This window comes from Drosophila persimilis, unplaced genomic scaffold, assembly GCF_003286085.1.
Source record: "Drosophila persimilis strain 14011-0111.01,24,50 unplaced genomic scaffold, DperRS2 tig00000000-arrow-pilon, whole genome shotgun sequence".
Classification (NCBI taxonomy): domain Eukaryota; kingdom Metazoa; phylum Arthropoda; class Insecta; order Diptera; family Drosophilidae; genus Drosophila; species Drosophila persimilis.
Window position 1 is genome coordinate 25,663,008 of NW_020825288.1, and position 15,983 is coordinate 25,678,990.

General features: G+C 49.1%; 2 protein-coding genes across 3 annotated transcripts in view; one reads left to right on the forward strand and one right to left on the reverse strand.

Moving 5' to 3' along the window:
* Positions 1-15,983, forward strand: part of LOC6592084 (maternal protein pumilio) — a 97,428-nt gene that overhangs the window by 70,129 nt on the left and 11,316 nt on the right. The window lies entirely within an intron of this gene.
* On the reverse strand, positions 10,726-12,036 carry LOC6592078. The gene has a single exon (XM_026995395.1). It carries the CDS (start codon positions 12,034-12,036, stop codon positions 10,726-10,728), a length of 1,311 nt encoding a protein of 436 aa, XP_026851196.1.

Consider the following 15,983-nt stretch of genomic DNA (forward strand, 5'->3'; position numbering starts at 1 on the left):
TCCCGGTCCCCGTCCTCTGCCACATCCTGCCTCTTAGTATTTAAGGATGCTAGCTCTAACAGATTTTTTGGTCTTTAGGTTCCTGTGAAAGCCTTAACGCTAATTGCATTGATTCACTTGAAGGACCCTTTAATAATACAGAATATTTATTGCATATAAATTATTATATTTATATTTATATTTATTATATATAAATTAGTAAATATTCTTTAAAAAAAACACAAAATATGGGAAACTAAGAAGAAAGTCTTTGAATGGAAAATAAATGCATACCAAGGCTAATAAATTCTCATCAAGTTGCTGAAAGATTTTCCTCCAATACAGTCGGCTGCTCTTGAACTTTCTCAGTCTCAAAATGTCTCTAGAGAAATATAGAGATGCCGATTCCAGCACTTGCATATGAAAGGAAATTTATGGCCAATCCGCTCACGCATACAAAAGTGTCCACCGCAGAATAAATTCGAGAATATTTTTGCATCATCTGGCATTTGCCACACCCACGCGTGCCCACGTGCCCCACGTGCCCCTCTGCCCACGTGAACTATGCCCCAGAGTTTATGCGACTAAAAAGTTTACAAAGTTCATTAACGACAAAACCAATTTATGCCGCATCGAACAGCGAAGCCTCGCGGACGACTAATGCAATCAATTTGCAGGGCAACTAATTAAATATTTAATATGCATTTCGCACACAAAAACACACGCTTCCCCAAAAAGAACGCCCTAATGTAAATGTAAACGTAATTCGATTGTATTTACAAACAAAACCGCAACAACAATCTGTTTGAAATTAAATGTGGCATGCACTCGCTTGCCCCTCGCCACAGGGGCATGCAGCGTGGGTTTAGGTTTAGGGCGTGGCCGTCGCCGCCATCTGTTAATAAACTCGACAAAACCAGGCCCGGCAAGTCTCCATTTCAAAACTACACCCACATCCGTGATAAGCGACAAAATTATCGACCTCACAGATACGGCATCTTATCGGTCCGCAAACGTGTCGTGTGAATATATTTTTGTTCTGAATCGTCGCATAAATAATGTACCGCTTAAGTGCATCCAATTGGCCGAATATTAAATGGCAAAAACATGAATTTTGTGCATATATTTTGTTGCATTTATGACCCCAAAATGGAGATACATGAGCGATGGCTGACACAAAGTTCAATTTTCCCCGCCTCGAATGGTGTTAGTGGCTTTATTGCTTGTTGATTGCGTTTCCAAAGCCTCCACAATTTCCTCCTTTCCTTCTTTAATCTTTGGCCATTGTTATGCCGCATTCAACGTTGCGCCAATCGGTAGCAGACCATGGCAAACTGTGGCAGCAACGATGACGATTTGCAGTCCCATTTGTTCGGTTTCCTACTAACTATTTAATAATTTAACTATTTAACAATTTTACAATTGGCTGGCTTTTGTTTTTCGCGTTTGTACGCACTATTTTCGTGGCTATGAAGCGTGAAACATGAGAAATCGAAGCACGCCAACACGGCACCACGGCACCAAGAAATAATAAGTTTAATTAACTTTTGGCAGCTGTAACTTTCTGAGCTGTTTTTTAACACGTTTTAAGAGCAGTGCCTGCTCGTGTGTGGCGGCAACTTTCATTCGAAAGCAGGAAGCGGACTGCTGATGGTCGACCAATAAACGCTGGTTCTGCACACTTTGGCCAAGGATTAGACAGGCCGATGTGCAATCAGAAAATATGGTTCCTGGGCTGTGGAACAGCGGAGAGGGGGGTGGTGGGTGGGTGGAGGGGGTAATCAAAACTTATGTTTGTCTACGCTGGTCAGCAGCTTGTCCACGGCTCCAGAGCTGTGGCAATAGTTTAATGGCCGGCAAAATATATTTTGGCAACAACAATCTGTGGAAATTCCAGAACCTGCAAAGCTCCCCGCCCCGGCCCTCTCCCTTTCGCCTATCTATAGGCATACGCTGATAATAGTGTTAATTATGCGCCTGTCAATATGCCAAACGTTTTCGGCCTGAAATATGCTCGACTCTGACTCTCGTGGCTTTGGTTGTAAGCTCCATGAGGGCCAGAGGGTAGAGAGGAGTGGCAGGGCAGGGCAGGGCAGGGCTGGGCACGGGCAAACTAATTGAAGTTTGCATTTAGCACAGTGACAAAACATTTGTACAAATCCAAAAACAATTCCGGGGGATGGCTCGACAAAGCCATTCCACAAGTTATCGCAGCTGTTTTGCCTCCAGGCCAGGGCCAGACCAGACCCGGACCCGGACCCGGACCCGGACCTGCCCCCACAACACAGAGAGATATTCAGATACGGCAACACAATTTTCAATTTTAATTAAAGTTTAAACTTTGGCAATTATCTAGGGAGCTGTGATCCCAAATTAAGCGCATCATAATTTGCATATGATTATCGGGAGAGCGAAAAGCGAGTGGGCGAGGGGCGACGGGCGATGGAAGGGTGCGATGACATGAACGATGAATCAATTGGACCGAGTTCAAGTATTATTTGTAATTAAGTGATTTTAACTGGAACGGGAACTATCATGCGATGGTAAAGGGCAAAGGCCCCCGCCTACCTCCCTCTCGCTCTCTAAATTCTATTGGTTTTGGGATGGAAATAATTTAAGAGCACCTATCGAGTATATACTCGAATTTAATGGTTGAAGATTTTACACACATTTTCGTATTTGTTTTGTTCTTTGTTTCATTCGATATTTAGTCGATAAAATATGCATTCATAGCTTCTATCAATCCCCATTTAATCCTTCGTTTCGCTCTCTTTTTAGGTAAGTTCCGGCCATCCAATCCCCCTTGACACTATGCCACAAAATGTTGTAAGTACTGAGTTGCACTCACCATTCAACAGAGGCAACAAAAAAGGAATCGAAAATCATTTTACAGCTTTCGTATGGGTGCGGGTGCGGATCCGCGTACGGGTACGGGTACGGGTCCGGGTCCGGGTTGATAAATGAAAAATGTAACAAGCTTTGCAGCAGCTTCTGCTGGACTCACAGACAGACGAAAAAAAAACGGCGAAACAAAATTCCGCAGATCCATAAAAATCCAGTTACAATCTGTTAGGCCTTGTGGCAGGGCTGCCAGGGTTGCCAGGGCTGCCAGCGATGCCATCGATGCCAGGGTTTCCCCAGTTAGGGCCGTCGGCAGTGCGGGTAGGCCAGTCCCAGTCCCAGTGCCAGTGCATGGCATTTAATGTGAAAGTAAAAATAAACACTAAAAAATAGTTGTGCTCGACACGACATGCAACATTTTGAAACATTTTTCAAGTTCCCAACGAGACGAGCCATAACAGAAATGGATTGTGTGCTGTACCACTCGCATGTGGCACAATACTCGTCCATGTGCGAGTATGTATATTTTTTATATGCACTGTGTGTGCACAGTGAGCGTACAAAGTGTGTGCACACAGTATTTGTATAGATTTTTTACAAATTAAATTGTAGTCGTGGTCCGATTTAGGTTCTGTTTTTAGTGTGTTTTGTTTTCTATTTCGTGTTCCCGTTAGTTTCGTGCGTGTTGCGGTCTCATAAAAATTTCATCCAAAAACTCCCGTTTCTGGGGGGGCAGCCATTTTGGATTAGTCGTGGCCGTAAAAGGAAATCAAAGTTTATGACATTCACTGGGCATTTACAGCGTGGTTATGTGGTGCTGCACGTGGAAGGGGCAGTGGCGGGAAGGGTCTGGTCGAGTCCAGTGCTGAACTTGGAAGTGGTTAAGGCAGGAAAGTCCCTCAAGTTTATTGGTGTCTGGCCTGGCCGCATATAATCGTTTTGTAAAGAACCCAACTCCACAGAATGGAAACAGCAGATCGAAGCGAAGCGTGTTCTACCCTTGAATTGGGTCTAAAGATCCATAATCTCTGTTCAGAGATCGCATAGGTATTCTCATCTGTTGTATTTTCTGTGTGTTTTCCCCTCTGCTTGGCTCGTTTTCTCCGCCTCATTGCCCAAGCAATCAAATCAAACAAATTGTTGACTAAATTCCAACAAAATAAATAAATAATAAAACTGCTGGGGTCATTAAATCAAGTCCACGCAAACACCCACCCCAACCGCTCTGCACCACCCCGTCGGCACCCCCCTGGGCACCCCCCTGGACACCCACAAAATCAACGCAAATCACAATAACTAAATGCAGGAAACCCCAAGCTGAAATTCGGGGGAGAATCGTTATAGGTACTCGCACAGACAGTAGTTGTAGTCCTGCCGCTAAATAAATATATTCTTAAAATATTCACGCAAATACAGTGAGGGAGGGAGGGAGGTAGAGGGAGGGAGAAGGGACATAAGTGTGAAGGAAATTTCCATAAATCACATTTCAGCGGGGGAAACTTTTCGCGTGACAAAAATCAACTAATGTGGTTAATAAAAATACAAAAACCAGGAAAAAGCTGAAATTCCCCCGTACTCGTACAAAAAAAAGAGAAGAAAAAGCAACCCCCCGGACCCGCTAACGGAGGCGCTAAGAACTCCCCGTGGCGTGGCAGGGGCTGGGGGCAGGGGCAGGCCCTGATGTGGAGGCGTGACAAAAGTTTATAGCAAAAGTTAAACTGAACTTAAGGAAGCATAGAGTACGGGGGGGTGGCCCCATCCCCAACCCCTCTAGCTCTCCCTCCCCCTCTGCCACTGCCTCCGCCACTGCCTCTGCTCATGTAAATCACTTTCGGGGCAAACTTTTGCCGCCAAACGTTGCTTGAAATTTATGCAAATGTTGTTGCTGTTTCGCCTGTTCGGCCTGTTGTTGTTGTTATTGTTGCCTTCTCACCCGCACCAGTGCCACCTGGCGGCGATGGCAATTGTCGTTGACATTTTCACCTGCTTTTCTCGATAAAAAAGGGAAAACTTTCTACCCCCGAAAAAAGAAGAGAAAAGCAAATTAACTGCTTAAATTGTTTTTAAATATTTCCTCGCACTTGGAAGATTGTTGGGTGGTGCGGAGGGAGGGATGGGGCTTAGCGAAAGAGTACGGGCTGGGCAGGCCTGGCCGTATTTCCCATTTGATTGACACTATCCGTGTGTGGGGGTTTTATGAGAACTTTTGTGTTGATTTATGTTTGAAGCATTTTGATACGTTCGCGGCATTAATAGTTCCGCCCCCTCCCCGCCCCCAGAAGCGGCAGAAGGTAGTTTTTGTCGGTACTCCTCGCGTTGAGGGTTTGTTTGGTTAGTAAAGCCCCAAAATGTTGGCCAGATAACGTGACAGCAAATCGATAAATATCGAAATGCGTTCAATTTTTGGTTTTTACGAGTGCAGTAAAGAGAAACGTACGGGAGAGGGGCGAGAAGTGGTGGACTGTGGGGCGAATTGGGGCGCGGTAAATATCCCATGATTCATTAGGCGCTCGTTCATGTATAAGCAGACACCTGGAGCAGACGGGGAGGCATCAATAGATAATATAGGAAGCCCCTGCACACTCGCCTTGATGGTGCGACAACCCCTGATCACTCGCTCGACCCGAAATCAGTAGTAGAGATTAGTGGGCAAGACTTTGATGTGTAGTAGGCATTCCCCTCTCATAGGAATGCCATTTCAACTTTTACCTAATGGCATTTTACGCCTAAGCTTAGAATGCTTCCCCATAGAGACAGAGACAGAGAGAGAGAGAGAGAGGCAGGTGGGGAGGAACAGTGTGCTCGTAGGGGGGGTGGAGGCTTAATTTCATTTAGCTCTGCTCTCCTTCTCATGCATTTATCTCATGGTCGTCGTATGCCTCTCTGAATGTGCCCACAAAATGGCATTCAAGAGGCGTGTGGCTGCAGGTGGGCGAGACGAGGGGGAGCTGCCAGGCAGTGCGGCGCCTACTCATTATGTCCTAGACGCAGAAGGAATCCTAGAGAGCAGCAGGGCACCCATTAAAAATGTATTGTGTGGCGCAGGAGGCATGTGGCGATGCGAGTGCAGGCAGAGGCGGGGACAGGGAGGGACGAAGCTGCTCCACCTTCGCCTTCGCCTCGGCCTCCTTCCGTGCCTTCCGTGGCTCTATGTGTGTTTGTCTTTTGTTTGCTTTCACCGTGGAAAATCAGGCTATCGATTTTCTCCCAGGAGCAGCCACGGAAGGAGGCGGCAAGGGGGGGCGTGTCTGGTTACTTGCGCTTTTTTCCGTCCGCTTTTTGTTGACTCTGCACAGCACACGCGGCCCCCACCTTCTACACCCCCACCCCACCCCGGCCGGCGACCGACGAATGCTCTACACGCGCCAGCGTCCTCGTCCTCGTCCAGGACCTTAAGCAGATTTCCATCAGGAGGGAGAAAACTTTACACTGAAATGGAAATTGAATTTGAAAACGCTGCAGTTCGCTGGCCGTGTCGAACCGTCCCTCAGTCCCGTAGTCGCCCAGTCCGTCCGTCCGTCTGTCCGTCCGTCAGGCTGTCCGTCAGTCTGTCAGTCAAAGAGCTTGACAGCTTGGACACTTGGTTCGGTTCGGTTTGGTTTGGGTTATTTAATTTGCAAATAGAAACTAATTTACTGGCAATTAGCAGCCTGCGGAGGAGCCGAGGAGAACGGACGGGTATCCCGGGAACTGGCGGAGGGGAGGGGGTCGGGGTCCGGGTCGAGACTGGACTGGGTATCCCCGAGTATCCGTCCACTCTCTGGGTTTGCTTAGCAATTAATGATTTTCAGTTAATTTGAAAAGCAAGTCGAGCATGAAATCGAATTCGAGACGCTGGGCACGTAGCACTCATAACCGAAAAATGTGGCAAAACTGTGGCAGAAGCACACTGGAGTTCCTGGAGCCACTGGAGGAGGGCTATTGTGGCTGCTATGGGGGCGTCGGCAGTGACGTCGATATTCCTGTCAATTAATGGCCAAGGAAACACACGCTCACGTACTCGGGAAGTGAGCAAATGAATCATTCATTGAATGAAGCGAATGCCAGATCCAAGCAGCGCAAAAAACAGGGTAACAGCTGTAACAGGACAACCGCGCTGTTAGCAGCCCAAGCTAACAGCCTGTTATCGCTGCTGGGTACCGCGCTCTGTTAACATCCGCCTCGCACTGTTAACATTTGCCTCGCTCTGTTAACATTTGCCTCGCTCTGTTAACATCCGCCTCGCTCTCGCTCTCTCGCTTCTGTGCGCTCTTAGGATCCACATGGCGCTCACCGTTGCGTGGATCGTAAGCTAGTTTTAGCTGGGATTCCACATACAACACGAATAACCTAGTCATATTGGAATCCACCTGCATTTCTTATCACGACGTAATAATACGTTGGATTATTACGACCAGATCCGCCCCATGCAAACAAAATGCACTCCACAAAAGCCACAAAAGTCTGCCAGGGAAAATGCTAGGGAATAAACATTGCTTTTGCTTCATTCTGCTTCAGTTTTATGCCAGGCTGTGTCTGTATTTCCAGTAACACTCGTATGACTAGATAATGGAGAACAAAATCGATTTCTCGTCCGCCGAAATACGCATCTATAGCCATAATTAATTGAAACTCAATTATTAAACTCAAACTCGAATAATATTTATCCACGTATCTCTGTCCCAATCTGTGTCTGTCATTTCCCGGCACATGCCATCCCCCCCTTCCCCCATCGCAAGTCCTTCCAATGCCAGACACGGACACGTGGCGGGGCGGGGCGGGGCGGGGCTGGTGAATGGTCGGAACGATCTCTATTTTTCGGTTGAAATGCTGTCAGCGCAATTTGCCGGGACATCAGAAAGCAATTGTCAAACGGGGACAATCGGCCCTGAAAAACCAGTGAAAAGTGTGCGAGCTGTTGTCTCCGCAGGTGTCCTGCGATTCCAGCAGATACAGAAACAGATTTTAATTGAAATTACGTGCATCCTGTCCGAAGCACAGACTTAATTCAATCAACTCTTGCAGCTTGAAGCTGGAAAACCCTTTAAAACGGCCCACAGCCGCAATCAGCTCTGGAAAGTGTGAAAAAAGGGAACAAAAAATAAAAGAAAAGTGCCAGAAAAAAGCCCTAATTGACTTTCTAATAGTTCGGCAAATAGTTTCGTTCGCCCCGAAAGTATGCAACAAAGCTTGTCAGACAATCAAAGTTTGGTGTTGCACAGCCCCACACTTGCCACCCGGGCCACTGGGCCCCGCAAGAATCTTTGCCACACACAAAAATGTTCTTCGCCCTCCACGTTCTTCCCTTTTTTCCAGAGCCTGAGCTGCCGGACGACTTGTTTGTTACGGCAAATAGTTTTAATGGGCGGCGGTTTTCCGGCGATGCGAGCCGAGCAGTCAAACTTTTCCCGGCCAAGACAATGCCTAGACTCGGGGCTGGGGCTGGGGCTGGGGCTGGGGCTGGGGCAGGGGCTGGAGCTGGGGCAGGGCTGGGCGAGGAGCGAGGGGGTGGCTCACTTCAATTTACAGCAATTTGTTATGAAATTCAAAGGGATCTGCGTGGTTTTACTTCCTTTGCAATTTGCAAGGCAATTAAACCTGACGGGCAGGCAAGGCAGCGAAGGCAGGGCGGCTGCTGCTGAAGTTTGTTCTACCTTCGTGGGGCACACAACGTTGCGTATGCGCAATGTTCGGCTAGAACGAACTTCGCTCTGAAATAAAAACTGCATAAATAAACACTTTGGCTGGGAAACCCACCCCTGCCCGTGCCCGTGCCCCCACGTCCCTTTTGCCGTACTTTTTGTGTAATTCCGTGATTGCGCATTTATGGCTTCATTTTCCTCAAACATTTTTATGTTCAATTTGTTGGAACAGGAAACGGGGGAAACAGGGAAACGGGGAAACGGGGAAACGGGAAAACAGCCTTTGTGGAGAGGCTTCCTTTTGCGGTAATTTGCAGCGTCCTTTGAACCCAAGCGCCCGCTTATCGAACATTTGTCCTGCGGCATTTGGCCATATTTTACTTTAAATGTCCTCTCCATGCAAATGTTGTGTGTGGCAGCCCCCCTCCCCCCTACCCCCCGCCCGTTGCAGCCTCCCAGCCCCATATATCAACATAGCATTTACCGCTCCGCGAATTAAGGTCACATTTACTTAACACTCGCACAGAGTTCTCCATTCTCTCCACTCCCTGCACTCTCCCCATTCGCAGGGAGCTGCGTCATTCGTTAAATAAAGCAAACAAAAACCAGACCAGACCAAACGTAACGCAACGCAACGCAACACAACGTAACGTAAAAGGGAAATTGCGTAATTTCATTAATAAAATAAAATAACACTGCAAAGGAAATGGAGCGCATTTTGGAGCTGGCTGGTCGGTCGTTTCTGGCCCTCTTAAAGGCCCTCCCGTACATTGTAAATCCGAGCAGAAGAGAGGAGAGAAAGAGCTTCCATTTGGTTTATTGCCGCTGGTAATGAGCGCAAATGAACTATTATTCCGCGGAGGAGAGAGTACCCTGCCAGACACAATTACACATTTACTACTTAGTTCTCCGATTAACTGAGCGACTAACTAGTCCGCCGCTTGTTTGTCATCGATTGCCGAACTCTTCACATCCCGATGTGGGCTCTGATATCCTTGAGTGCATTTCATTTATTGGAGGAATCGAGCAAAGGCACGAAGCGGAAAGGGAAACAACTATCGAATTCCTGGCAAGAATTCTGGGGGGGGACTGAAGTTTCACCAACTTATGAAATATGTGATGGCAAAGTTGGGGCCCCAAAATGGAAACAACAATATAAGTCCGGGGCCCAACCTTAAGGCGGGTTTTAGTAGGCCACCTCTATTCTTATCCTTCTTCCTTTCTCTCTCTCTCTCTTTGGTTGGGCGCCTTTTGAGGCTCACGTTTCAGCTGGAAATTGCGAGTAACGAGGAAAATTAAAAAGCAATATACAAACAGCAATCACGCAGCAGCGAAGGAGGAAAAGAAAGCCGAAACTCGAATTCAAGAAAGTCTTGCCTGTCCACTATGTGTGTGTGGGTGTGTCCTGGGCCTAAAAGCAGGCCCACACGCGTGCGGCCATTAAGTAATTCGGTTTAATGGTCAGCGAGCACTGGCCCCAACCTGCGACTGCGACTGCGACTCTTCGGTGGTCTTCGGACTACTTGTTGGCTTTTCCACAACGGAATGAATGTGTGTGGTGTTGACCACACCCACCCGCCCAGAGGCCACTGGCAGGGGTAACCGAACACCCTGCCTAATGAGCCACACAGCGAGAACGTTCCAAAAGTGCTCTAATGTTTGTTTGTGGCATTAATTTTGTTTACAAGTCGTTTGTGCACCCCACCCCAGGAGCGGATGGAGGAGGGGCAGGAGGAGGATGAGCAGGGGGGGGAGGCACAACGAACTGCTTATTTGCCATGTGCCAGGGGCAACTGTCACTGGCTGTCCGTCCATTCGAAAGGGGAGCGCCGGCTCCGCTCCATCATTCATAGTCGATTGGCGTTCTGTTTTTATTGCGCCTCGGAATAGACTACAAATATTTGCAGTGCACTCCTCCCGCCCACCCTTTCTCTGGAATCGGGAATATGGAAATGGACACTTCCTTGGGAAGAACACTTAATTGATTGCTTTTCAGCTGAGCTCGGGGGCGGACTGGGGAGGGTCCGACTGCGTAATTGATATTTAATTAAAGCGCAGCTCACGAGGAGTGGCCTCCTGCCAGCGAGAGAGGGGTGGGGTGGGCGGTGCACCTAGAAGAAGTGCGGATGGCTACTTGAGAGTGGCTAAGTGGTCGTCGCCATTCCAGAGACACTAATGGCTACTGCGGATCTCTAGTCGATTACTCGAACTTCTTGTATTTCCGAAATCTCAGACAAAAGGAAGAAACACAGAGTGGAGTGGAGTGGGTGGATTGCATCGATCCTCAACCCCTGCAGCGCTTGCAGGGTTCTCTTGGCTCGGGAACGGTCCTGGCCACATACGTCTGCGGGTTCTTCTTCTCGGCCACCTCTTCGGCCCACAGTTTGTTGAGATAATCCTCCAGCTTGTCCACCATACTGTCGCCGGGATCCGTGCAGCTTTCGCTGGTGGAACCCTCACTCGAGGCCCCGCCATCGCAGACGTTCGAGGATCCAACGTCGCCGGGGCACACATCCGAGGAGCCACTGCAGCTGTTGTGCCTGCAGTCCACGGGGCAGTGATGGTTCTCCCAATCCTCGGTGGACGCTGCTGCCGTGCTGCTGTCCTCGTCTCCGTCCTCGTCCTCTGGAAGCGTGTCTCCTGCACACGGCGGTCGCTGGGACTTGGGCTTGGGCTTCGGCTGCGGCTGCTCATCCTCCAGGCGGTACCACTTCACCTTGTACGAGTCCTGGCCGCATTCCCCGTACTCCTCGCCCGTCAGCTGGTCGATGTTGCACTCACAGATCAAGAACGGGCTGTTGCACTTGTCGCAGCGCGGCAGATTCACCTCTGCGTTGCGCACGGGACGTGGCAGCTGCACCGTTCGGCTGGGCAGCTGCAGGCCGCACAGAATACAGGCCTTGGGCAGATCGCAATCGTCCTTGAGGGCGAGCTTCCTGAGCACCCGTCTGTCGGGGGGCCTTGGGTCGCCGGGCACCACCTGCTTGGAGCAGCCACGACAGGTGCACAGCGGCACCTGCATCGGGTTGCAGCGGGCACTCATGCGGCTGTAGAGCGCCTCGTAGACCGCGCCGATCTCCCGCTCGTAGAACTTGTGCGCCCAGAAGAAGGCCGGCTGGTAGATTTCGAAGATCTTGGAGGTCTTGTAGGCGGCATGCATCCATGCCCGCTGCTGGTTGTGAATGGCCATGGCATCCCCGAAGGGATTGCTGATCGACGCCGGCGGCTTCCCGTGGAAGAACGCCTTGAACGCCCGCTTGACGATCGAGTACGACAGCATGGCCTCCACGCGCTCCATCTGGCACTTGATGCGCAGCGCCTGCAGCATGTCGCTCCGATTGAGACGCGACCCCGGCGCCGCACTCGGGCTGCACTGGGTCCTCATCTTCTCGTAGTACACGAAGGCCCGCTTGATGATGGACCTCGCCTGGCCGCACTTCGTGGCGTGGATGCCGCAGATCAGCATTATCTGCGCCAGGCTCTTGGCGATGTCCTCCAGGTTGTCCTCGAACAGCTGGCGGGGATTCAGCTTCTGCCTGCAGTTGCAGCAGCAGACGCCTGCGGCGTCCTTCACCTTCTTGGCTTCCTCCTCCATTTCTGGCCAATACGATTTTGATTCACACTCGACGAATTTTGTCACTACTACTATTCCCGAATAAAAATTAACTTTCCCTGAATGCCCAAAGGGTGTTCTATGCCATTGCTATGGCTATTGGCATCCAAGGAAAAGCCTGTGTCGATTTTTTTCGATTTCGAAATTCTATAAGCATTTTAACACGTATTTCCCCCCAAAAAGTAGATATTTTTGCATGTTTTCCAAACACATATAGTAGATTGCTTGCAAATGTTTATTTCTACCAAAATCCACATCAATTGAAGCACCTTAGAAGATCATGGCTCCCCTTGTACACCTTTATGCTGAGTTTTAGGGGGCATCGGGCTCGACCAAAAACGCTTGCAGTGATTTTTCTAATGAATTTCAATCATTTTTATAAATTTAATAAATCGTATACGTGGAATATGCATAAGTAGGCGCGTAACCCACCTCGGAATCGTCTGTGTGTATTGTAGGTGACCGCCGTGTGGATCGTGAGAGGATGGAAGGTGTGGATCGTGAGAAGGTGGCTTGTGTAGGTCGTGGGAGGAAGGCATGTGTGGATCGAGAGGGAGTGTCTTGTGTGGATCGTGAGACGGTGGCTTGTGTGGGTCGAGAGAGCAAGGCATGGGTGGATCGTAAGGGGATGGTTTGTGTGGGTCGTGAGAGTAAGGCGTGTGTGGATCGTCCGAGCGCCCCCGAGCGTGCGCGATCGAGTTGGAACCGAAGCGCACTCTGTGACGCAATGACGACAATGCTATCGCCCTGAACAGTCTGAATAGGATAACATTAAACAACAAAATTAATTCTACAAATACGAGTCACGCCCAAGAAACTGTTCAAACCACACAATTTCCGACATCTGCGTAGGGGCCTGTCTTTTATAGCCATAGCCTTGGGTGTTTGTAGTATGACCTGGTCAAAATCGACACTTCCTTGCAAAAGTCTTGCATATTTTGGTCAAATCATGCTTCCAGCTTTTTCTTGTGCGGTCGCGTTTTCTATCATTTAACGATAAACGAAAAATATAAACCGTGTCATGATTTGCAACGATTTTCGATATGGATTTTCAAGATTCCAAGGAACGCTTCGATGAACTTAGTTCAACTTTTGGCAATGCCACAAAAGCTCCTAAAATAGGTTAAGCCCGTTCAACCTCCTGCAGAATAGTTTTTGGAACAACAAATCCATTTTCAATGTTATCTTCAATACAAATGGAATATTTAAGGGAATGAAAGCTCCGAATGTATCTGGAAAAGTATCAAATATTTGTAATTAAGTGGAGCACTTCTATGGAACCAAAGGAAGAGCAAACAAAGGCCTGGCCTGCACTAGCAACAAGAGCAAATATTGGGGGAAAATGGGAAAACTAATTCGAATCACTTGAAGCATTCATTCTCCGACCTGAACAATATCCACACTTGACGAAAGAACAGAAAAGTCCTCCAGTAACCGAAACAGAAACGGAAACAGAAACTATGTCAATCGGCAGCCTCGAAGGCGGTGGAAATGGTGGAAAGCAGAAAACAGAAAACATAAAGAGGAAAAGAAGGAGACCCAAAAAAGGCAAACACACACCAATTGCAGCAAATCAAGCCGAGCAACTTTGTGTATGTGCCACTTGAAACTTCGAGACAAGGTGGGCGGGGAGGTCCTACTGCCACAGCCAGTGGCACTGCTCGTGATGGTGCTGCTGCCGGCCATAATTATAAATCAACTAGCGAGTGTGCCCCACCTGCTGCTGCCTGCCTCCAACTAACTAATCCACTCAGGCAAAAAGGCACAAAGCAACATTAAAAGCGGCAACTTTGCCCCTTCTCCTCCCCCCTGCTACCCTTGCGACCCACTTGCAACAAGTTGGGGGGTTGGGCTGGAGATGGTTTGGGGAAGTATTCCTATAGTTGGCTGGCTCACTTTCACTCCAAGGGCGTCACAGAACAGAACAGAAACAGGAGAGCCCACTGGAGTGGAGTGGAGTGCAGGACTGGCAAAGAGTCCTGAGTCAGAGAAAAGGCCGGGGCAGAGTCCCCTGTGTATGACATCAGCTATAATTTCCATTACGAGTCGAGCGCTGAAAATTGTACACCAGGGAGCTTATTAAGCACGCGCCCCCACCCCGTGCACCCGTGCCCCCGTGCCCCCTGCCCTTCGCTGGCCAACTCGCAGTGGAGTTCTGTAATGTGCAAATGAAATGAAATAAAAATGCCAGGGCGGAGGGGTCGAAACGCCACCGAAAATTATAAAAGGAAAGCAAAGAAAGAAAACGGGAAAAATGTGCCAGAAATGTGCCCTACGAGACGGGAACTTGGCCAGCATTTTCCAATGTGTTCCGGGAACACGAGTTATCCTGTTATCCTTTCACTTGTTGCCCCTGAACTTCGAGTATCCGCTATTTGCGGTCTCCATTCATTTCAGGGTCTTGATAATTCCTGTCTTTCCTGCCATTTGCATAGATCACAGACAGCTCAAAAGGAACGAGTGCTAACTAGCGAGTGCGAACTAGCGATTGCGAACTAGCGAGTGCGAGCTAGCGAGTGCGATCTAGCGAGTGCGAGCTAGCGAGTGCGAACTAGCGAGTGCGGGGGCCATCACTCAACAACAGCTGTTTTCCCAGCTGCCAGAAGTCGGGAACTTGGGGATTGGGGAATGGCTGGATCTGTTCTCTCAAAGGGGATGCTGGCGCGATGTTGTGCGGCAGACAGCACTTTCGGCACTCGTCAAAAATAAATCAAAGCATTGCATACTTTACGGCGTGAAATTACATAATGTTCTCGCTCTCTCTTTAGCCCCCTCACACACACACACACACACACACACACACACACACACACATAGACATACCATTTCCCTTTGTTTTCAATTTCGTTTATAATCAAAAAGGGGAGTGGCGGGGGTGGGGAGGGGGGGGAGAAGTGGTACACCATGGCAACCGGGGGCTCGAGCTCTGCCCGGCTCTGATTTCAACGCTTATTCGGCTTCTGATTATTATTTCATGGCGGCGCAGGCAGGACGACACGAGGCAGCGCGCCTCAGCCCGAGTAGCGAGTCCCGAGTAGCGAGTCCTGAGTGCTGCTCTCACGCATCACGCGCCCGAAAGTATGCAGGCCATGATGTTTGGCTTTTATCGCCTTCGCCACATACCCATTACAGCCCTTCGGCACAGCAGAAATCCCAACCAACCCCCAACCCCCTGCCCCCTACCACCATCTGCACTTCGGGGTTCGGTGTCGAGTTCCTATTCCTTTGTTTTCCAGAAGTTTTGCGTGTTATTATTATTTTACTTTGTAATCTTTTTCTGGCACGTTTCGTTTTTATTTGGCTTTCGCTCTGCCTTTTGGCTTCTGGCTTCTGGCTTCTCTGCTCTCTGCACCATTCATCAATAATTCACATTGATTTCCTTGCCACTGTGTTTGGCTCCTACCCGGCTACCCCTTAATGTTGGCCAAGTTGCCGTTTCAATTTCCATTCGCCCCGTGAACACGAGGCCCCATCGAGGGAGTACGTTCCCCGCAGGAGCCTGTTCGAGCAGTGGAAGCTGCCAGGCACCAGGACTGGCTAAGCGGGCCTCTAAAAGTAGTACTCCACTCCACAGATCGTCCTTCAACCGTACCCTTTGCTGCGATTCCTATAGTTCCTATAACCTTAAAGACTGTGCGAGTCCGAGTCTACAATTTTGCCAGTTTTTCCATTCCGTTTGTTGCCTTTTTCCTTATTTTTGCGTCTTTTTTGCATCGCCTGAGTAGCTGTCGCCCCTGGCAATGATATGGCAACACTGCAGCAGACAGGGCACAAACAGAGGCCGATGGGGGGGGGAGGGGAAACATGGGGCAGCATCGGATCGGATGGAGCCAGAACACTCAGTCATGCGTTCGTCCTTTCTCCTTGTTGTTTTCTTTCCTTTTGGATACCGCTCCTGCCCGTGCCCCCATGTGTGAGGGAGTATCGCA